We start from the raw sequence: 25,476 nt of genomic DNA on the forward strand, positions 1-25,476 counted from the left end.
ACGTACTTGTAGGAAAATGTCTTAATGAATGTTATTATTGTTCATAGTTAATAATACACTAATAAAATTGGGACTGAAATATATCCACATATATGATATATACATCCACTTTGGTATTAAAAACTATTTTTAATTTCCTCATAAAGATACTAAGGACAGTCATTTCCTGTCCTTCAAAGCCATCTGAAGTGAGTCATAGCTCCAAGAATGAGCTCAACATGTACTATGCAGTAAAGCAGTCTATGACATGAAGCAATTCTTCTGCATGATGGTAAAAGATTAGACCAGTCATAACTTCATTATTTTGGTCTGAGAGCACAATTTTTGCCTAGTCACAGCACTAGGAAGTTGTTGCTCTGCTTAGTGACCAATCAACTTTCCACTGTTTAGTCAGGAATTGAGGGCTGTGGTACAACCACTGTCAGATGAATCCATATACAACAGAGCATCTGGAGATCAGGTCAATATTGTATGCACAAAACAAATGACTGACCCTTGATCATCATCTATGTTTTGTGGTTTATGTTATGATAGTATTGGCTGAATTACAAAGAAGCAATTGATTTCAGATTCAGATGAAAATTACCTTCTGTCTATGATGCAAAAAGATGTTAAATTACTTGGCTTGCTCATATTGAGGTTATGTGAACTCAGTAATTGCTTTCATCATTATTCGGTATAAAGAAGTAAACAAACAAGGTGTAAGAGAAATTGAAGGATGTCAGAAGAGCATAAATAGTTCAATATTGAAAAATTGTCTGAATGTTCAAATTATGTGGTAGAGCAGATATTCTTGGTCTCTTTTAATAGTGGCTGCCTAAGAATTTTATAAATCTTACAAATACTACTTTAAAATGCTAAAATCTTGCTTCTGTAGGTTGTTAACAACAATCTTACTACTATTTGGCTACCTATAGTACATATATATTAAGCATTTTAACAAAATGTAAGAAAAAAAGTTACAGAATTGTCCCAAGTCCCAACATAACAAGGCTGACCTCAAACTCAAGGATCTGCCTACCTCTGTTTCCCAAGTGCTGGGATTAAAGGCTTGTGTCACCACTAAACTGCTACCAAAATACCATTTTAAGTAAATAAAATCATTTCATTAAATGAATGAAGTTTCTGCAGTAATACACTGCCACAGAAAAAAATCTTGAATGACAGTGTGATACTAATTATCCAACGTTTTCATTGAACATATAAAGTTGAGAGACTTTAACACCTACAGATATCACAAGCATATTGGTAACTTTGCATAACTTAACAGTTAAATTGCTTGTTGTCAAAATATGTGCTGAAGATTTTATATTCAAAAACGACCAAAAAGAAAAAAATTCTGATGAACTTAGTTTTTAACTCGTACCAGTGACTCTGAGATGACTGTTTATTCTTCTGGCTGCAAATTGGATTGCAACATATTACCTAGTGCAAGGATCAATCTTGAATTATCTCAGGAAACGAGTGAGACTTGTTCACACCAACTTGGAAGATATTGGTGCTTCAAAATAAAGAGCTTTCTCCCTTTCATTAGCAGCAACAAGACAAGAACATACACTTTATTATCCATAAAAACATGTTTTTCAATCCGAGTTTCAGTCATTTCACAGCTTGTTCCTTGCCAGAAACTTAAAAGTCAATTCATTAAAACTTTATCACCAGCTATATCGTACTCAGCCCAAGGACATTTGAAATCATAGTGTTTTGTCAAGTAGATACTATTTTCCTTGTAGTTTATGTAATTTTAGAATTCTTAATAAAATAATTAATAATTTCACATTATTCCAAAATTTTGAGTATTTATATTATAGAGAATATATATATATATATGTGTATATATATATACACACATATATATATATATTCTTCTGTTTATTTCCTTTTTTTGGTTTTTGGAAAGTGACCTCAGCTTTGGTGTCTTTTAGCCCTGTAATTAAGGCTTTCGCTTTCTTGCTCGGTCTCTAAGGTGTGTCTGCCTGTGGCCAGTGACCCGACTTTCACATTGCCTCATCTCCAGCAGCATGGCTTAGGTTCTTTCTCCTGCCCACCCTCTTCCTTCGAGATCACAGCTTTCATGTCCTGAGGTTTCTTTTTGAACTATAATTAATTGTCCTCAAGCTTCTCTTTGAGTATCTTTGTTATCCTTAAGTGATCTTAAATTCTTTTGTTAATGAAATTAAGAACCCCATAGGGTTCCTGATTTCCCAGGTATCATATGACTGTACTGAGATTCTTTAAGATTCTTTCTTGACTTTTAATTTCTTTAATTGGCAGAGAAGAGGAACCTGTCACTGAACCCCTTGACAGCATTAGAGCATCAGGTCAATAATATTTCATATAAATATTATTAATCTTTTTCAATGTAAGGTTTATTCTTCATTAAAAAAATAACCTCAATTTATATACAAAGTAACTTTAAAAATTGACAACTTTATTATGACATTTTATTTTATATAAAAATTAAAATAGAATAGTAATGAGGAAAGTTAATTCCAATAAATATGTAGAGTAAGTAATTGCTTTGAAATGCACAAAAAAGCATGGTAGCTTAACTGTTTGGATGTTTTCCTCCCTCATTCTACTCTTAGCTTTGCAAATACTAGTTTTTCTAGGCTGACCATATATGTTGTACTGTTTTTTTGTTTGTTTGTTTGTTTGTTTTGTCTTTTGTTTCTGCTGGGCTTGAGTGAACACCTCCTTCTAGTTAGTATCCAGACTGGCATTTGATAAGGTAGATAATGCAGACACAATTGCTTCTGTTTGTGTTTTGTCAAATCCATGAGTTCAAGTTTCGAACTAGTGTATGAGTACATAAATTAACCTTTTTTTCTGAAGAAGTTTTGTCTTCTAACATTTCTTCCTTGTGATAGTTAAGACATCTCTATACAGGATAAGGGGAAATGCTGGTGGTGAAGAATTAACTCTTAAGGGAACACAGGAATAATATTAGATTGGCTAGCAAAGAGAACATGAAAACTATGAAGTAGTATATGAACAGTATCCACAGCTTCAGGGTCAAGATAAGGGGTTCTGGGGAAAAGCCTTTAGATTGATGCTCGCTTCATTTGAAGGCAGCACTGTGGGATCTCATACAAGGGAAAGTAGCCACAACGTTGCTGGACTAGGTGAATTCGCTAGAGTTCTGCTCCAAGATGCTAGAGAAAGGTACTCTGAAGCATGCTTGGCCAGCAGCACTTCTCCCAAGATCCACCACTCCATGTTGAGGGCATCCTTGACTCACAACGTGATAACCACTGTACATTACAATAGCCCTTGTCCTAAGTATACACCCCTTGGAAAAGCTTCCAGAGTGGGCTGGATCCCGGGACATCATACTGCTCCAGTAGCCAGTCCTTAGAGAGGATAGAACACGCCTTTCCTGGGACTGTCTGTGCCCACTGGGTTTCTGAGCATCATGATTAGGATATATGGTAGACAGCATGAAATATCAGAGAACTTACAACCCACTGCTCCGTTGGCTCTGTTCTCTCCTAGTTCTTTCTATTCCCATGGCTAAGTCTGTGTCCTCATTACCTACACTGCAGGGGTCTTCCAGGAACCACAGCAACAGAAATAGGAAGAAAAATGTCTAGTGTTTGCCTGAAAGAAAGGACCGCACAACGTTTGAAACCATGTTAATTTTCCCTTAGGTAGTAATTTTTCCGGATTATATAAATGAGCATATGAGGACCCAACACTTTCTGTAAAGTATATTTCTCTTTTGTCCTCAAATAAGTTTTATTTCCTCCCCATAATCACTTCATTTTTTTCTTCCTGTTATGTACCTCTTTTCTTTCTCTACACATCTCTCCCCTTCTCTTTTCCTGCACAGTAATTATCCACAGGCTGTTGTGTGAAGAAGTAATTCAACAGTATTTTTCATTTTTTCCAATCAGCAGCTTTCACATTTATTTGGGGTTTGATATATAAAAATGACAAGATACTTGAACAGTTTCAAACATAATTTGTCAAAACAAAGCTCTGTCATAAAAAAAACTAAGGGATTTTCATTATCATCAGAAATAATTTTATTATTATCTATTTTTAAAGCAATTCAATGAAACCGGTAGCAAAATGTCACATAGACAATAAACCAAACCAATTCTCGAAGGGCTAAGAGCATGATTACTTCATGTTTTAATCTTCATGTGCAAGTGTCATTATTTAAAAAAAACCATCAGTTTGTTCAAAGTCCTTTAATAAGCATCATTTATTCTTCAAATAATCAGAAAGACTAGAAACAACCATTGTTATAGCAAGCAATATTAATTCTGTCAAATATTAAATTTGGACTAATATTCATAATCAAAAAAATAATTACTTTAAAATTTATGAAACAAAATTTTTAGTTTTATAGGAAATATAGTCATATCCTAGCTTAAAATCCCAGTCTTAGCAACTGTCATAATGCAAAAATACTAAACTTCAGACCTCATTGGGAAATACAAGACTTTTAAAATCTGACATTTATTCCTAAAAGAACTGTAATGGAATAAAAAAATGTTAATCTAAAGAAAGCTCTTACTTGACTACTGATATCCAAATGTAAAATAAGTCAGTATATTCAATATGTTTTATCTATTGCATACATTAACTCAATTCTTTCAATTTTAACATCATGTGGTGTTTTTCAAATGTATTTCACATTCATAATACACACTTTTTGCATACAATGTTGACATTTTAAGGCATGCTCTCAATTTGAAGTACCTTGCTTTAACCAAACTTCTCTGAAAACTAGAGAGCATCTCTGTTTTTTTGGGAATGCTTCATGTTTTTCTCATTCTAAATTATAGATAATGTGAAGTACTGGTAATAAAAAAAAATCTATATTCTCCAGTAAAATTGTAAAATGGATAGAAGATTTGATTTCACATTTTATGCTTCTATTTTTCTGTATGATTATTGGGAGGATGTTAAGCTTCATATTTTAAAAGAATTTATTTTCCTTTCCTATGATTTGTTTTATGATGATAAGAAAGGAGAAAATATTTCATTTCTTACATGGACTATTTTAGGTCACAAGTGTCATGCTCATAATAAAGAAAGAGAGAAAAAACAGAATTTTTATTTTTGAAAAGTACCAATATGTCTCTCATGGGACCACTTTATTAGTCTATTTGATTTGGCAAACTGTGTATGTATTCATCCTCTTGTGAGTTTTGTTGTATTTATGAAGAAAAAAAATAGAGACTAAAGGCAAGAGTATTATTTATATTAAATATATCTGTCACATTCTGAATAATTCATATTAAATTTAAAATACAAGAAATATCTGTGTTAATGATATTTTCCTTATAATGTTAAGGTATAGATATGTTTGATTATTTTCATATTAATCAGATTTTAAGTGTGAGTATTTAATATCAAAGACATGTTTTAAAGTGTTCCTGTGGTCCATAAAATGTATAAATACTCTTCTTTTAAACTTTGACCCATTTTCCTACTGAAATTTACTATATAGCTAAATGAAATATATTAAAGCCAACAGTAATGGAAATCATCACTGCTCATATGATATATACAGGTGATATTCCAATTTTCACATTCATATTAGCTGAAAAGATATGTATTGTTTTCTCTATATTAGGTACTTTTTAGGAGAACAAAAATATTTTCTCTTAAGTAAACTTTTCTTGGCATAAAATGTGCATTAGATATGAAGTCACCAAAAAGCCCAGGTGATTAATATTTCTTTGTATTTTAGTGTCTTCTGAATAATAAACATGCTATGGATATCTTGGATTCTAAAATGAACACAATAATATATGGAAAAACAGACATAAATGACTCTAAAGATCTATTCTGAAGAAAACTATGATTCCTAGACAGAAGTCAGCCACAGAAGTTAGTGGTTAATCTCTACATAGAGATAAGCAGACATTCTTAGTGGGCTCAATTTTAGAAACAGCAAATTTAAGCAATATATTAATATATTTAATTATAAGGATAAAATCAGGCTTCAGTGCCCTTGTGATGCACTGAATATAGGTGGATTTCTTTGTTTTCATACAGTCTTAGTAATGTTTTAAAATAGGATGCATACAATTCTGATTATTCTTGAACAGTTAAATATCAGATTTCAACTTCTGTATTTTATATTCATTTTTCAGAATCTCCCAGTGATGAAATTTAAATAAATACCACATGAAGTTTCAAAATTATCTGTACTTCTGAGAGAATAGATTTTGTTTTTAAATAGAAGAAAAGTGAGAAACTGAGTACCTTCCAGTCCGTTTCTTAGGACCATCTACATTTTAGTGATTTCAAGCAAGGTCCCTATAGGGAAAATAAGGTCTCTTATTTTCTTTCCATCAGAGTTGAGTTTCCTCCCTAGAGTCTTGAACAGTGGCATTGCAGATGCTGTTTTTCCTACTGGGTTCACTGTTTGGCAGGTAGGACAGTGGATCTGGTCGAATCAAGTATCTACCAGAGGAAAACAAAGCAGGAAGCTGTATTAGTAAACCAAGGTAAACTTAATTCAAAGTGTCACCTGAAATATTCACTTATTATATGTTCTATGTGTAAATTATCTAAACTATTACTTTATACACAACCAACAGAAAGACTCACTGTAATTAGCTTGATGTGATTAGATGATAAATGCTAGTGAATAAAGTATTTTGCTCTTTCCAATTATGATGCTCTCTATGTAGGCCAGGCTAGCTTCAAAATTGTGGGGATATTCTTGACTCTTTCTGAAACTTTGGGGGTTACATGTAAGAGCCACCGTGTGATTCTTAGAAACTCATTCTTTACTCATAAGTTCTATGAGTAAATAAGAAAATGTTCACTTGACAAACTCAAATGTTCCATTAATATTTGGATTTGTCTGGGGGAGGAGATTCTTCATGCTGTGAAGTCGTATGTGGCATTATTACATTATTACATGCTACCAGTTCAGGGAACATATGTAAAGAAGAGAAGGAGATTCTAAACAGCCCCTAAACAGAAGAGAACAGGGTAATACTCTATTAAGTGATTTGGGTTTAATCTTTTAAAAAAATAGACTTGAGAAATCAAAAGCAGGAAGACCATGCCAAACTTGCATAGGGTGGGTCGGGGACAGAGGAAAGACTGTTCCTGGTATATTTTAACAAAGAGTTTGACTAAACACGTGGTTAGACCAGGAAGTAGTGGTGGGTAAAGCCATAAAGACAGACGGCACAGAGATAATGAAAACTATTAACTAATGGCTTTCTGGGACAGTCATGTTCCAGGTGAAAATCAAAGTGGAATTACATATAACTATAATAATTTTAGAAGGAAGTGGAAAAAAAAGAATTGGGAAACTAATTTAATAACCAGTACCTAACAATGATTGAACTTTTCTTCCTGAAACCTGGATGGAAAAATATTCATATAGTACAGCCCTTAATAAGTATGATGAACGATAACCAAAAGCCGCTCAGTCCAGTTTCTTCAATCAAATAAAAGCTTAAATTGGTGTCCTTGGATCTATTAACAGAATTTCACTGTCTATGCACACTGATTTCTAATTACTTGAAATTTCAAAAGCATTGTAAATCAATGAAGAAAACTAATAGCACACATTAAGCCATTTAACGACATTTCATCTAGTGATTTATTGTTTCAGAATCAAATTAATGTTGCTCTTTCATTTGGAATGAACTTCTAGAAGTGAAATTTTAGAAAAAAAAACACAAAAAGTACAAGTATAATTCATTATCCATTGATATTGTGACAAACACTGTTTTCTACAATATTATCATTACAAGCCAGAGTTTGATCAGAGCACATTCCTTTGGCTGTCCTTTGATCTGCTACGTGTTGTAGTAAGTATGATAATGTGCCATAGCTTGAGTTCTGCTAAGCCTTCTGTCAATGCCACAAATACAATCACAGGAATAATGTTAGGACCATATTTTCATGGCACTTAAATGGATGTTTTTGCTTAAATTCAATAAAAATAAAAGTGTTCAAAGAGCAGGAAATTTCTTGCAAGCATGCTTGATTTACTGTATGCACTGTAAATAAATGTGGTTCTAGGCTAGAAAGTTTCATAATTCATTTGAAATAATAAACATATATGTGTATGTATATATATGTATATATGTATACATATATATGATGGAAAAACATGTTCATACACTCAAGAGATTAACATATCAATGTTGAACAGACAACCATGCACAACTGTTGTAGCAGTCATAAGAAACTTAAAATTCATTATAAAATACAAATAAAGTAAGCCCAACTAAGAAAACCAACAGAACGGTCAGTTACGATTATTTAGAAAAGAATATTCAAGTTAAGATATGAGGTAGATTAGAAATTTCTCAAGTTCCTTCTTTAAAAAAATGGGTTTCTAGGAAAGAAGATGTACAAGTACAGGTGATAGAGAAGAGTTACTAAATTTTCTTACAGTGGTAATCCAAATGATGTCTTAAAGACAGAGCCAGGTGTGTTGTAACGTTCTTCTACAGATTTCTGTCCTCTATAAATTCAACATCATTAGCTATAAATTCTGACAGGACTGTGGAAACTCTAGTAGCTTAAAATTATGCTAACCTGATTACAAAAATCTCCTATTTTCTTACAGTAAAATATACTGTATTTGATAATGTTAGGTTTAACTTAGGAATCTTTTCCAAGTTTGAGATAGGGATAACATAGTAACTTTTTGTGAAATGTTTTTTATCTTACCCTAAAACTGATCACTACCCCACAGTTTGACATCGACTATTTTTTTCTCTATATACACATCTCTGTATAGAACAGGTTAGTCTTTTAAACTTTAGCATCACATATCCTTATGGATTTTAGACTTTTCAGTGAGACTCAAGGTAATAATATAATCCTAAGCAAAGTGGGAAAAAGTAGAACAATTACAAGGCTTACATCTTGTATAGTAAACTATACTACAGTGCTGTAGAGCAACCGACACAGCATGGTACTAACATATAAACAAGCACATGTATTTAGTCATCATTCAGTTGGCTGAATTTGCAACAGAGGATCAAGAACTTGAAGAGGAGATAGGATAATATCCTCAACAAATGGTTTTGTGAAAACTGAACAAAACCTCAAAATTATATCCCTATGTTTTTTAACCACACACAACAATCATTTCCAAACAGGTGAAGGATTTATCTGTAAACCCAACTATAACTCTAGTAGCAGAAAACAGAGGAAGCCCTTTAGGACACCAGTCTTGACAAATATCTAGAATGAGCTTCCAAGGGAAATGGCAATAGCTTTTGCTGTTTTGACCACCACTGAGGCCTCTTTCTCAATAACTTCTAGGAAAGTAATTCATGCCTGGCTCTAAAGTTTTTGTTTCATTATGTATGTCTTTGGGAGCATTATTATTGCTCAGCTTAACTAGATAGAAAGACTATTGCTGAAGATACCACACACTTTGCTTTAACATACCCAGTACTGGACCCCATATGCTACAATACCAGTGTACCAGGCAAGCTGTGCTCCTGCTACAAAAGTAGCATAGTAACTCTATTAACCAATCACCTTTTTGCTTGATTTGAGGTCTGCTCTGCAGGAGGGATTTCACGGCTGGTACTATAAAGCTGGTCAAGCCAGGTGGTGGTGATGCATGCCTTTAATTCCAGTACTTGGGAGGCAGGGGCAGGTGGATTTCCATGAGTTCAAGGTCAGCCTGGTCTACAGAGTAAGTTCAAGGACAGCCAAAACCTACACAGAGAAACCCTGTCTTGAAAAAACCAAAATAAATAAATAAATAAAAAAAAAAATAAAGCTGGTCAAGTATTGGGGAGATTGTTGGTGTTAGATGAAAACTGAGTGATATAATGTTTCATACAAAATGGTTGTGAAACTGCCTTCTAAATGTTTATGTTTATATCCACATAGTTTTGTTATTGTTGACCATGGTCAAAGAGTTTCTGCTTTTTCAGCAGGCAGAAGTCAAGGGAGTTATATCACAGCCCAGAGACCTCACCAATAGCTGAAGAACTATTGGCAGTTGATGGCTGCTGAGCTACTGAGAGCCATTTGTCTTTGGGAATGCAGCCAATAGTACGTTGTCTATGCACTGCTAGGTGGTACATACTACTGGATGGTTCCCACAACCATATGTATATACTAAACTCTAATTAGACTTGGAGCTAAAAGTGTGAGTAATAATAAAAGAGAACACAAAGGCAGAAGAGATACAGGTCGCATGGTTCCAAGAGGAGTTGGAGGGTAGTAGTAGGGAGGATGTGATGACTATTCATTGTATTTTAAATTTTGAAGAACAATATAAAATTATTTAAAAATATTATAGAAGGCTATTACACAACAAAACAACAAATGTTGACTAGGATATTGTTACACTATCTACTAGAGAGGAAATCTTATACAACAGGTTTATTAAAAAGTTTAGTTTATCCTCAAAATGATAAAGATATCACCATGTACCCAGCAATTTTACTGCCAAGTATATCCTTAAGAGAAGTGAAAACATGCATCTATTAAAAGGTCATAATACCATATCCCAAGAGTCAAAAATCAGAAAGAAATGTTAAAGAACAATGATGCAACAATAAAATGTGGCCTATCTGCATTAAATAATATTTGGAAATTAAAACATTATGGTACTGCCACATGATTGATCCTTTATTATCTTTTTTCAAAGAAGAAATAAAATAACAAAAGGATAAATACTAGGTGATATTATTTACTTGCAAATTTACTAGTAAAAGAAAACCTGTAATGATAGAATGCAGGCTAATGAGTAAGTACAAAAGTAAGAGCAGGGAGATAGATGATGGAGATGGATATCTTAACCCATCTGTGATGCAGGATTTTCTTAATGAGCGATGAAATGTTCCAAAATTGAATCGTGACAATTTCTCCATAGCCATGGGAAATACTTAAAGACAGTAACTTCTATATTGAAAGGTATAAATTGTATGCTTATTTTATTCCAGTAAAATTATTTAAATGTGCCTTCTATTATACTACAAAGACATACAGCATAATTAAATTGATTCTTACAGGATAACAGAACCCAAAACACACAACAAGAAAAAGAAAAATTGGCAAATGGCATTATACCAAGGCCAAAAGCTTGGCCAGCCAAAGAATGATCAACAAAGTGTAAACCACAAAGTGGGAGATGGTTTCTGAAATATTCATTCAATAAGTAATATTATATCTAGAATACATGGGGAGTTCAACCAATTTAACAACAGCAAAATCCCCAAAGTATTAATGCAATTAAAATTCCACAAATGACCTGAAAGAACAGTTCTCATAGAAATTACTGAAAAGAACAAAAAATTATAACAACATCCAATCATTAAATGAATACAAATCAAAACAGAGTGATTATTGTCTGACGTCTTTTAGAATGACTATTATACAAAAGATCAGAGATCAAATATTGCTGGAGATGTAGAAAAAGAGAAATACTCATTTACTATTGATGAAAATTTTAAATAGTTTAGCCATAATTAAAACAATACAGAAATTATTTTTATAGAACTAGAAAGAAAAGCAATGTGATCCAGCAATCTACTACTAGGTATATAAAGAAAATTAATTAAATAACTCAATAAGAATTATATGGTTCATTATACCATGAATTAAATTGAGCTAACTGACATTTACAGAACATTTACTCCAGCAACTGCTGAATATACGTTCTTCTCAACATATGGAAACTTCTCCAAGATAGACTGTACTTTAAAAGACAAAACAAGTGTAAAAGCAGTAAAAATGACTGCCGTTTCTGGCAGTAATTGTGGTTCTTCAGTTACCGGCCCACTTGGTAATGGCACTGATTCTCTGGTAATGGCATGTGGAACTTTTATATTCTGTTTGGTCTGCTTTCTGTTCCTGACAACACATGTAGTTTGTAAGTAAATCTCTATTGTTCTATTTGTCAATAAGACTCAGGAGTCAAAGGCTGGGGAGAAAACCTGCTAGCTCAGAGCCATTGAGGAGCAACAAGCTGAGCTTCCCTCTTTGCAGGCATCACAGAAAGACCTCCACTCTCCAAGTCCTTCCTACTACTTCCTGTGCATCTCTCTATCCATCTTCCAGACTCCCTCTGACTCTCTTTGATTACTTTCTGTCAGGTAATTGCTAGCTCTGCCTCCTGAGCAAAGGTTGATTTTCTTTAATTAACTCAAATGCAAACTTGGGGTTCACGGTGTGATCGAATATCATACAACAATATTTCTCTTAACTGAACAGAACTACCCACACTTTCATGTTTGTTGAAATATCACTAATAACAAAGGCTTCCATCTAATAATGTTATATTATTTGAAGCCATGTGGATGAAACTAGAGAACAACGTAAAAGGAATTAGACATAGAAAGATAAACACCATTTGTTCTCATTTATATGTTTAAACAAAAATGTTAATTTCTGAGATATAAAGAGTAGAGTGTTAGCTATTAGATCATTAGGAAGTGTGGAGAATGGGGTACAAGGAAAAACGGTTAATTGGTAAATGAATACATTGAATAGAAGAACTTTTAAAATATGGTAAATGAATACAGTTGGATAGAAGTAACTTTTAAAATGTTATGGCATAGTAAAGTAACAATTCACTGTATACTTCAAAATAGTTAGAGGAAGAGAATTTGGATAGTCTCAACAGAAATGATAAATGTCAAGGACATAACAAGTCAATTACATTCTGTGAATGTCAATTTCAATTTTCAACCAGATAGATCTACAATCAACTGATCGATGGTATCTGAGCTTTTCTACTGGGGATTATGTTCACTAGGTTTACTGAGGTTGGAAGATCTATTCCCTGTGATGGAATCCTAAACATATAAAAAGGGAAAAGTGGGGTGAACACAAGCATTCCTCACTTTGTGCTGCTCAATCCATAGGCAATGACAAATTATTCAAGTTCCTGCCTCTTCTATTTCCCAGCCACCGTGAATGGTAACAATGGTAACCACCATCTTTGTGCCTCCAAGCAGACCCAGAACAGGACCACTCATGACCTGAAGAGCAGATTTTCATAAGAATTTCTTTTCTATGCTCACACTATCAACTGTAAAAGTTTCATTTCTAAACTATTGACACTTTCTTTCTCAGGTGTGGATAAGCAACCTATAATAAAGTCACATTTGAACCTTTTACTTTGTTACCTAAGTCCCTTCTTAGAGTCAATTCTAATTTGATTTCCATTGTTATATTGACCAATTATTTCCTAAAATACTTCATGTCTTCCCTATGCAGAAGATTTTCTTTTATCATTATTCCAGTTCTGGAATGTGGCCCCCTCCCCACATTCAGCAAAACAAATCCTATTTAAATTTCAGAAGGTAGTTAATATCTCCCACCATTTTTGGTATTGATTCCATTTTGAAGTAATATCTTTCTCCTTGAAATTAATGAAGTACCACCTAACTTAATCAAAGATTAAATTCCTTATATGGCATAAGTCACTGTGAATTCTTTCCATTTACTTGTGATCAACTATAATTTTGTTAATTAAGTATAAGCACGTGGAAGTAAAGGAAACTGTCATATTAATTTCTGTATCTCATTTTTAGGATAGTGTCATAACTATTGTATACATACACTCCATCCTTTTAGGGCAGCAGTTCTCAACCTGTGGATTGCAACCCCTTTGGGGGGTCACATATAAGATATTTACATTATGATTCATAACAGTAGCAAAATTACGGTTATGAAGTAGCAATAAAATAAATTTTATGGTCGGGGGGTCACCACAACGTGAGGAACTGTATTAAAGGGTTGCAGCATTAGGAAGGGTGAGAACCATTTTAGTGATGTGGTTCTTCTTTCTAGCCTTTTCCTAATGTATTCCACGGTATTTTAATTTTGCTAATGGATATTTAAAGATCTTTAGAGACATATATGTTGGTTACTTCACTTTTTCTTTGACCTGCTCTCCATAGAGTAAGATTTTCTCTTGCTTTGAAAGTGTGTATTTGCCCACAGAATAGAGAATGTCTGCTATTTCCTCACTTAACAAGCCTTCTTTTCAACAATTCTACATTTTAAAGTACTACATGGAGAACCAGAGGGATGCATATGCTTGCCAAAAATAGCTTTTCCCAAGCATGGTCATCACACAAACAAATAAGAGACTATAATGGTCAATAAAATAGAAGGTAGATTAGTAATGTATATATCCCTAATCCGCTATATGAAGTCAACTTACACAACATCATTTAGCTCAAGCCTGGTATCTGGAGATGGATTGATCAGGATGTAGGACAGTGTGCTTTGATGATCATTCATTTCATCTGCAAGATAAACAAATGTTGTCTGTTATGGTTCACACAAAATCACAGAAATCTCTGTACTCGTGTTTAAATCATGTAGTTGTCAATGATTTAACAATGACTTGAATTAGTTGCTTTTGGTTCTGTTTTGTTTTTAATGGATGGAAGTTTGGTTCCTACATTTCTGTCATCTGAAATATCTTCAAAGTACCTACTTTTTGTTTCAGTAGATGATAAAAATAAAGTATCTAATTCTGTTCAGTGTAACCATAGTTACGTTCTCTCCTGAAAGTCATTACAATTAAAAAGTTTTTTTACTAAAGAAATGGTTATGAGATATTTACTTGATTCATTTCCCTTTATAATAATTAAAGATAATTAGAAGCAAACATTGTAATCCCAGAGAACATTGATACAGGAAACTCCTGAAAAATAATCTATTCATATGTATTTAGAAAGTATTAGAGAATCACGTTAAACTATGCACAGCTTTCATATGCATGTCTTCATGGCACAATTTGTTTCTTCTTTAAAAATACAAATAATCCTTTGTAAAAAATTTAACCTTACATTTTAAGGAGACTACACTGGCAAATACTTTTCTTCTCATCGGCCATGTTGGGAAGTGCTGGTACCATGAGGACATTGAAGTTAATGTCCTCAGAGCACTGGGCTATGTCCTGAGTTAGTTCTTAAAAGATCAGGTTGTTTCAAAAGGGCAAGTCTTCAATCCCTGCTCTACATAAGCTGGCTTTATACCTCACTCTGTAAGTTTCTATTTTATCTTCACACCTTATCTGATGTGATACAGACAAGGGGCCACCACAAAACACCATAACTGAACCTGTATTAGAATCCTTACCTCCAATAATATGACTTAATAAAGTTCATTTCTTGAAAAGTACACAACTTCGATTATCAGATATAGCCATAAGAAACTCACCAATACAAAACAGCATAGAAATAATCATTTTTAAAATGTGAAAAACTTTGTATGTCTTGATATTTTACATTCTAAGAGCATTCTAAGTTGCAAAGACAAAGCCACGTGGACATGTACTTCAATGACTACTCTTCTTTCCAAGGATAAAGTCTGTTGTTTTATTTGAAACCACAACAAACAGCATGAAGGTTTAGTGTTTTTCAGACACTACGCTTGTAAATAAGCAGAGTTCTTTTTTTTTTTTTTTTTTTTTTTTTTTTTTTTTTTTTTTTTTTTTTTTTTTTTAAACCAGAGTTTCTCTGTGTATGTAGTTTTGTGTCTTTCCTGGAACTCACTCTGTAGCCCAGGCTGTCCTTGAACTCACAGATATCTGCCTGCCTCTGCCTCTCAAGTGCTGGGATTAAAGGCATGTGCCACCACCGCCCAGCATTAAGCATAGTTCTTGAAGGCAATACTGTATTATTAAGTTTGAAGAAAAGTTTAAAATTGCTTCTTACCAAAGGAAGTTCCTCAATATCTAAATACTTAATTAAAGTTCATGTCAGGCCAACATAGCTGAACATAATAAGCAATTTGCTGTACTGAAATGCTATTCTCACAAAATAATGTTATTTATTACAATCATTTCGGTAGCAAAAAAATGCCCTCCCAATGTCATAATATATTCTGCTTTAGTTCAGTTGATTTGCAAATCAACTTTAATGCCTGTAAATCAAAGTTAGTATCTCACAGGACAGACAAATTATAGAATAGGTGAGCCGACCAAAAGTTTACCACTAATAATGTCAGGATTGCCAGGAAATAAACAAAGAATGCCCAAGGATGTATAAAGCACAGCTAACATCTAACAAACAAACTGCTTAGCACAAGTATGGCCTAAAGATTGCATGGGGAACACTGAAATAATTTGGGAAACACTGAAAAATTATTTGAAAGTCAAATGCAGCTGGGAATCCAGTATGTTTATTTGCTAAGTCTAGGAATCATAACAAGAGATGCATGTCTAAATCAACAGGCTGGAGTTTGAAATCCCAATTTATTATAAAAATGATACTCAAATAGTTACAAATCAAACATAAATCGTATTATACTGACACAGGTTTATCAAGATCATATATCTCTACGAAAAATAAGTTTGATTCATATGTTCTTCTCTGAAAAAGTTCTTTTTTGTGTGAATTATAATCACTTCTTTTCAAAGGAACTCAAATTGATGGTGTGCTCTGGACCCTAACTCATAAATAACAAACACTCTGAGAGGCAATAGGTACACTAGAAAGATCCCCATGCCATTTGGATGTGAGCAACTCAGTTTCTAAAATAAACAACAGTATTGCTAAGCTGCGATATGAAGAAGCTAATCTTACCAGACTACCACTTGCTCAGTGGAGATAGCCAGCTGCACTCTGATGATCTGACATTAACAGAGAACTCTCATATTTTTTTTTAATATAGAAGCCAAGGGGCAGTGGTGATCTCATTTGTTTATCCAGTGCTTTCTAGATAATTATGAGCTTTTCTAATGGTAGATGCAATTATTTTGTCAGTACTTTGGTTTGCCCTGTTAGCCTGTTTTAACACATCAAACTGAATGCATTTATTGTGTAACTGGCTCTAAGAAGGATATCAAACATGTTGATAATATACTCAGTGATTTCACAAGTTTTAAATCAAGGCATGGATGAGGTCACAGTTGGAAGCAGCAATTCCAGTTTCTTTCTTTACTCCTCAATGTCTAGTCCTCATGGAAGAGAAATACCATCCTTTTGATTTAGGTTAAAAGTGGTTGTTGAGTTCAAAACCATTCTTTCAAGTCTGCCTTGCAATAGAGCTCAGTTGGACCACAGTTTGTCTGCCACACGTTGTCTGAAGGCCTGCAGTTACCTCTTTCTCTTTGTGACTTTGCATTTGAGAATTAATAATCATGTTTTTAAATCTATTGTAGACACACTTCAAAGCAATGTTTACCAATTGTTTTAATGGCCATACACTACTGTTTTAATCTCAACTAGCCATATTCTGAGGTTATATTTTTTTTATTTCTCAATTCTATAAAGGTGAATATAGCAGGTTTGATGGATTTTTAATAGCTTAATATAATTATCATTAACCCTGGCAGACATGCATATATATGGTTGTGCCAATAACAGAATACAATACTTACTAATAAAATGGATTTGCTTTATATCTGGTTGTATGAATCAGAGAATTAAGATTCTATTTCCTAGCATCAGAGATGTACTAAGAATCTTCTATGAATATACTGTGTCCAGACAGCTAAACTCTGATCTTAGGTAACTGAAAAAATACCATATAGTCAAAATCACTGCTCTTGAAATTGTTGCACACACACAGGGGAAAAATCAGGCGACTCAGCAAATGGTGCTGACAAAATGAGATATGCACCCTCAGAACAGTGAATTTAGATTCACGTCTTTCTTCCTACATAAAGCTCAATTCAAAAGGGACCACACACTTTCATTTAAAACATGAAATGTTGGAACTTCTGGAGCAAAGCAGAGGGGATCCACTTCGGGATTGAAGTGTGCAAAAGAGCTTCCTAACAGGGCTTCAGGGGTGGGTGGGGGTAGGGAATCGGTGAACGGACTGCATGAAATCCTTGGCACAGCCAAGGGCACTAAGGGCAGGGGTAACACACAGCTCACAGATGAGAGAAAATCTTTGTCCTGTACCTCAGACAAGGGGCTATTAGCAAAAACGTACAAAGAACTGCAAAGTACTACCAACAGATTGAGTAAGGAGTTGAAAAGACAATTTTTAAAACATGCAAATGATAAATAAGTATTTCTAAATTTTTTTTTAATTGTTGAGACTGTCATAAAATTATACCATTTCCCCCTTTCCTTTCTCCCTCCAAACCCTTCCAAATACCCTTTCCTCTCTTTCAAATCCATTGACTCATTTTCTTTGTTTTTCTGAAATGGGCATGTGTGTGTCCTTAAATACATAAATACAACACGTTCAGTCTCTTTTATGTAACTTGTATGTATATAATTTCAGACCTGACCATTTGGATAACCAATTGCAGTGCTCTTCCCTGGGGAAGACTATTTCTCCTGCTCTATCATTCCTTAGTTGCTTATAGTTCTTTGTGTAGGGTTGAGGCCCCATGAGCTTTCTCTTATCTGTATTAGTGTATCTACTGGTGTCATTTAAGCAAACACGCTTGTGAGAATTTATAACTGACATTTTCAGTAGACACAATTTCAGGAGTAGTGTCATAGATGTATGAGATGCAAAATGTTACAGAAAATTACAAGTGACCAATACGTTTTTTTTTTTTAATTCCTCAAAATTTCGAGCAATCAAGAAACTGGGAATTAAGTGTAGATGGTGACTCAATAAAATTTAAGGATATATGGGGAAGCTTAATGGAATAACACTGTTTCATAAGCCAATTACAAATTTTAATCTCTTGGTTTTTTGAGACAGGGTTTCTCTGTGTAGCTTTGGCTGTCCTGGAACTCACAAAGATCTGCCCACCTCTGCCTCTGGAGTGCTTGGATCAAAGACATGCACAACTGCCACCTGGAAAATGCATTAAAATGATTCATTTACTTTTTAATTTTCTCTTTGCTTTGTTGTTTTGCCTGAATGTATGTCTGTGTGAGAGTACTGGATCCCTAGATCTGGAGTTACAGACAGTTGTGAGCTACCATGTGGGTGCCGGGAATTGAACTTGGGTCCTCTGGAAGAGCAGTCAATGCTCTTAGGCACTGAGCCATTTATTTAGCCCTCCAATTTTATTTTTTTAACTCCACATTAGTGAACAATGCTGCTTTCAGAAGACACAGGAGTTATTAAATGAAAATCTCACAGACAGGCATGTATTAATTCCCTAAGTATGATTGATTGGTCAAAGAGGCCCCAGAGTCACCCAATACAGACAATACAAGCCACTGGCATTGCTTTGGTTGTCTATCATAATCACGTAATAAGACCCTATCACTGAGACACCATTCACTTTGGGTTCAGGACACAGAGAAATTGACTCTGAGTTAGCCAGGTCTCACTCCTGTCTCCCTCTTTCATACCTGCCCCCGACCATGTGGTCTCCCCTGGTGTAAAAACATACAATGCTGCAAGTCTAGTAATCTGTCATTGGTGCCACTGAGAGAACTGTGTCCATAGAAGGATAGAATGCCTTCTGTTCTATAAGAATTATCATGATCATAAAATCAACTAATTTACATAAAGATAGAATATGAGAAAGTTTTGAGAAAGATTTTCTTATAACTCCTTGATGCTTTCTTGGGTGATGCCCATACAGTTGGCTCATACAGTTTCATATTCCTAACAATCAAGACTGTGATATACAGTCCTGCTTATGGATGAATGGTATTATAACATTCTGGGACAGTTGAAATTTAGATGAAGAAATATTTGCCATATCTTCTCATTAAAAGACAAGTAATTTAGCACTACCTAAAAGGTAAAAATAGAAAATTAATCTATTAGAAATCGAATCATCTCAGATGTCATCAAACTGGCAAGTTGCCATTAGTAAATTTCTGGAAGAACATTCTGAGCTTTTCATTTACTTCCCAATGTAACATATTAAATGCTTTTTTATTAAAATTACTGGACACAGATTAGTATTCATCACAATTAAGAGAAACATAATTACAAATGTCAATTACATAAGGAACTCTGACTGGAGAAAATTCAAATGCAAGTCTTTGATCAGGGTAATCCACCTCTAAGAGGAAAACCATAAAATTTAAACAAGATACTAATATGATCACTTTGAAGGAATTATGAGAAAATTACCACAGTTTCAGTATGAAACCACTAAGTAAATATATTTTACTTTTCATGCTAAAAAAACAACTTCTTTTAAATTCTAATTCAGTGATTAAAGTGTCTTATGAACATTATCTCAATATAAAACTTTATAATAAAGATAAAATAGGGATTATATATATATATATATGAATGTGTGCAAGTGTGTGTGCAATCATGTATACATGTAAGTATACATAAACAATGAAATCACCCCATTTATCATTGGCCAATTGACTGTTTATTTTTAATTAGTTTCATATATTTTGAGAATTTCATGCATGATGGTTGAATCTGTATCATCCCTGTCCCTTTGTCTCTCAAATTCCTCTATTACCTCTCCAATATGCATGACCTTTAAAAAATATTATTGTTATATGTATGCATATGTATGCATACATATTATATATATATATATACATACATATACACATACATCATACTGAGTCCATTTAGTTTTGTTCATATGTGCATGTGTCCAGGGATAAACTTTGTATCAAACAACCTATGTGAGAAATTATCCTAAAGGCAAGGGATTCTGCCTCTCTCAGTAGTCACTGGCCTCCAGTAGTTCTCCATCTAAGGGTGGGACTGTGTGGGATTTCCTCAGTCTCTATAGCATGTTTACTGGATTGGTTATTATGCTGCCAACCACTTTTCTAAAATAAAACTTGGATAATAATAATGGCATTTCTAAGGTGACCAGTGCATTACTTCATTAAGCTTTTTGTATATGGAATCATTGATTAACATAGCAACTAGCAATTATTTAGAAAGCTTGCACAATGTCAATTAACACTATTTCTATTTCAAAAATAAAGCTTTCAAGGCCTCAGCCCTAGGCAAAGAGGAACAGAAAAGCAGGGATCTGGAGAGATGGTCTTCCGCAGAGAAAAGCACACCAATTGGCTGTAGAGAGCCCAATAGACAGCCCAGATAATATACATAAAAGTGACATAATACAAACTGAACAGGTTATATTTAAGAACACACACACACACACACACACACACACACACACACGTACATATATGAATGCAGTAATAATTAATGGAAGAAGAGCCATGATTTTGAAGGAAAGCAGGGAAGGGTATATGGGATAGTTTGAAGGAAGGAAAGGTGAAGGAGAAATGTCATAATTATATTAGAATAAAATAGAAAATAGATAAAGCTTTTGAAGTCTTTGGGTAAGAATTTAAACACAATTTCTAATTTCATCATAGTTCTCCAATGGCTATTATAGTTAGTTACTTGCAATACTTCAAATTCATTTTATCTCAAGCCCCAGAAATTAGATGGATGTGATGTTTGTGTCCTGTGTGTGTGAGCGTGTGTCTGTTGTGTGTATGTTTGAGAGAGAAAAATTGCAGCCAGATAGGCCTTTATAAATCTCAGCCATGTGCAAGCAAATCCAAAAGTTTCATGGCTTAGTTTTTATAGCTCTAAATTTGAAACTAAATCTACCTCAAAATTTCTCTTTAAATTAAAAGTGAGATATTCCCGTAATAGGTTCAAACATTGCCTAGTGATCTAAATAATTGCTGAACATTTTTAGCAACATGTTTGTTATTTAAATGTTCCACAAAAGATGAAATTTTCATCCAGGTGCCACGTACATGCATTTTCAGCCAAAAAATTCAGTTCTCCCTTCCATTAGAGCTGACTGTGTAACTAGTAACAGCAAAAACCTGACATGCTCACGTGTATAGGAGTTTTAAGGAGCATACCGTAGCCCACCATAGAAAGGCCCAGGTGTTTCATCCTATTTTTCACAAGTTCAGCAAGCTCCTGTCTTTCGGACCTCCTGTAGAGGTTCAGCCGCTGCTGGGTTATTTTTTCTGCAGTTTTACCGGAGTGTTTCGGGCCTTTTCTGCTCAGCCTCCGGGCCCACTGCATGCTCTTCCTCCGCAGCAAGGGGTGGTCCGACTGGTCGCTGGAGGTTGAGTTGCGGTGAATGCCACGGTGGTGCCCCGGCTCTTTGGCATCTTTGGTGTCTTCCCACTCTTCCACACTGATGGATATTTGAGACTTTAAAGGAGATGGATATTGATAATTAGATGCGGAGGAAAAGTCATTGCCTAGAACTGGAATACTTCGTTTGCATGATCTTGGTGTAAATGCAAAACTACACCTGAGAGTTTCCACGGGAAAAAGAAAATCAAACCATTCCATTCTAATCACCTTTTCCTAATCACTCACATGAAATGTAACCCTAGCCAAGGAGACTTTTACTGTATGGAAACATGCTCACGCTAGTCAACAGTTTCCTTAATGCTACCGGACTTATGGACCCAAGGATCTGCCATGGAGTTCCCCTCCAGGTGTGAAAGCTTGCTTGAACTTCGGCTTTCACAGGCATACACAGCTGTCTTTCAAAGTAATAGGAATTAAGTTACCAATTTAAGTCAGGAAGTAGGTCCAATACATCCTCTAAATATGAATATAAATTATGAGGCTCAGTGTGTCCCTTACCCACAACTGTAGCAACATGTTAGGCAATAATTATACACCTCAATTCAGCCAAAATATCAACTCATTCAGATTTCTACTATGAAACAGTACCATGTTAGGACAACATAAAATAGTTCATTTAGACTTCATATCTCCTGGTGAAAAGTTCACTAAAGGAAAGTAGAAACCAGATTTTATCTCTGAGAACTTAAACTAAAAGCATTAAAGATTTTACATCATGGATACCTTTATAAATCTTTGTTTATTTTTTTCTCACCAAGTTAATATTACAACTAAAATTTCCTCTGTGGAAGTAGTTTACAAACTATTGGGAAATATCTATCATTAGTAAGGACTATCTACAGTTATTTAGTAATATTTGTAATATGTCCTACATGAGCAATTGCTTGAATTTCTTCTGTGTAAAGCTTTCCATAGAAAACAGCCAAGGTGCTGAGCTCATTTAGGAGCACTTACAATTTAGGTATTAGAGTCATACACTGATAAATATTTAAGGGACAGGGGAAGAAGGATTTGGTGCTTATTCAAGCAGATCTAAATCACTATTTGTCTTTGTGAATGTTTCTTCTTAGTCCCATCGCTCAGGTACTGTGAAATGCATGCATCTAAAATATGGATCAAAGTGTATGCATGTATTATTGAAGCAATATTAAAAAGGTCAAATTTAGCATTGTTTTGAAATCCTGTATGAAAGGGATATCATGATTTCACATATACAATCATTTACAATTGCAAGTTATTTTTTAATAAGTCTACACAACAAGCAACATCTTCATAAATGCCACTTTATCTAGAAGAAAAAGGAATGAGAATAATTTGGGGATTTTTTTTAATTTTTAAATTTAGTTAAAATTTAGAGATTTCTTAGTACAAATTTGGATTTTCAAAACCTTTCTTTCTCTTTTGACTATCATGTATGAAAAGCATAGTTAGCTTTTTATAATGAGATGAACAAATTAGAGAGATGCTTCAGGATTTTTCTAGCTCAATATGAAGACCAAACATTCTAAATAAAATGATAATGTTAATATTCATCCTCTGCCCCTCACCAACCTTTTAAAAATTTATCTAACACATTACCATTCATAGAAAACAATATCATCTATAACTTTGAACTAAAGTAATAACAATAATAATGCATAAGAAATAAAGTTTACCACAGTGTAAATAACATTGCTGATATGCAGTTATTAAATTGTATGCCTATTGTGTGTTTGTGTGAAAAGATAGCTGTTTTTGAATTAATTTCCTACTGTCTCTTCATTTGGTGTTTGACACACTGTTCTGCTTTGGACTAGGCAAAAGATACAGTGTAGCACAGGAAATGAAATGGTGGCTTCACCTTAGGGGCTCTTTCTGCACTGCTAGTTTGAGGATTAGAATAGCAGATGGTGAAAACCAGGCATTCTAGGGATCACACTGGACTTGGTTTAAATTCCCATAGACTACTTAGCAGCTTCCTTTCTTTGTTATGAAATCTAAACTCTCTATTTCTATTTTCCCTTCTGAAAAAAGTGTTTCATTGCATTTTTTGTCTATCAATTATTTTTCTGATTAAATCAAAGAGACAAGGCATGGCGTTTAACTCAGAAAATGTTCTCTCTCTATATATGCACATATATATGTATATATACACTGAGAAAGCAGTACAAATGAAAAATAGATATTAAAAAGAGAGTAACAACTTTGTTACTTGGTTAAATGTTGTAGATTTGAAGACCATAAAAATACTTACAATAAAAATATATGTATATTTTTCTATAATGTTTCTCTCAATTATTCTGTGTTTATAATTAATTAAAGAACTCTGTTTTTTTTATATTTTTATCAGCAAATAATCCAATGCTGGATTATAGGCAAAAGAGGGCCACACACAAAATTTTCCCATGGGAGTTGGATTGCAAACTCAGGCAGTCATGCATGAACATCAGGTGCTCTTATTTATTTAGGTATATCTCTACCCCTCCACAAATACATTTCCATGAAATGGTTTAAGGTACATATACATTTGTATATATATACATAAAGTTGATATAAAAAAATGACAATTACATATGTGTTTATAATACGTTGCCACAATTTAAATTCTTATCATTTTAAAAAGGTGTGTTATTTATTAAGATTCATAAAACTTGCCATGATTATGAAAGGTGTTAAATGTAAATCTTTACAAAAATAATAGCATGCATTTAAAAGAAGAAATAACTTATATCTAAAATATCTTTATTATTTCATTGTTTAAAAGAATTTGGAAGAGGAACGGGAAGAACACATTAGTATGAAGGCATAAAGGGGAATAATGGAACAAGAAGGATTAAATTAGGGTAGAAATGGAGGGCAGGGTAGAAGAGGGAATAGCAAGAAGGATAAATAACACTAATATTTGAAAAAGTCCTATTGAAATATTTCTCCAAATCAGGGGAACAAGAGCTTTGACAAAAGCCTCAAAAACTTCTTGGGGTGATTCCAACCAAGCAAGTGAAAGATTTGCACAATAAAACTTTTAAGACATTGAAGAAGATACCAGGAGATGGAAAGATTTCCTATACTCATGGATAGGTAGGATAAACATAGTGAAATTCGCAATCGTTCTAAAAGCAATAACTAGAATAAAGTAAATTCTCATCAAAATTCCACCACAATTCTTCACAGATCTTAAAAAGCCCATAATCAACTTATCATGGAAACACAGGCATACCCCAGATAGTTAAAACTCTCATGTATAGTGAAAGAACTCCTGGAGGTATCCCCATCCCTGACCTCAAATTTTACTACAAAGCTGAGAAGTTGGCAAGGTGAGGTTGGATGTGGCCTGTTCTGTTTCTCTGATCATTCAGCGTTCACCCCAATACCTAGGCTACAATCCACATAAGCACAGAAGTTAGGTGTAAAGTAAAAGACTGTGTGTGTGTGTGTGTGTGTGTGTGTGTGTGTGTGTGTTGGATCTCCATATAAAGGGGAAATAGAATAGATCATTACACATGGATGGGAGTGGTGCTGGAATGAGAGGATCAAATGGGAGGAGGATAGAACGGAGATATGAGGGAGAGAATA

General features: G+C 34.0%; 1 protein-coding gene across 4 annotated transcripts in view; it reads right to left on the bottom strand.

Annotated features, from left to right (window-relative positions):
* Positions 1 to 4,012: 4,012 nt before the first annotated feature.
* Positions 4,013 to 25,476, bottom strand: part of Kcnt2 (potassium sodium-activated channel subfamily T member 2) — a 344,440-nt gene continuing 322,976 nt past the window's right edge. For 2 of the 4 annotated variants that reach the window (XM_037211345.1, XM_028859443.2), the window contains 3 exons: positions 21,678 to 21,978; positions 14,141 to 14,225; positions 4,013 to 6,426 (listed from right to left, as the gene is read on the bottom strand). In XM_037211345.1, the coding sequence (XP_037067240.1) occupies positions 6,315 to 6,426; positions 14,141 to 14,225; positions 21,678 to 21,978 (498 nt within the window). In that variant the 3' untranslated portion in view covers positions 4,013 to 6,314. The remainder of the gene's footprint in view (positions 6,427 to 14,140; positions 14,226 to 21,677; positions 21,979 to 25,476) is intronic. The other 2 variants (XM_028859446.2, XM_037211344.1) reach the window with 1 other exon arrangement.

The sequence above is a fragment of the Peromyscus leucopus genome, chromosome 15 (genome assembly GCF_004664715.2).
Source record: "Peromyscus leucopus breed LL Stock chromosome 15, UCI_PerLeu_2.1, whole genome shotgun sequence".
NCBI classification, from domain to species: Eukaryota; Metazoa; Chordata; class Mammalia; order Rodentia; family Cricetidae; genus Peromyscus; species Peromyscus leucopus.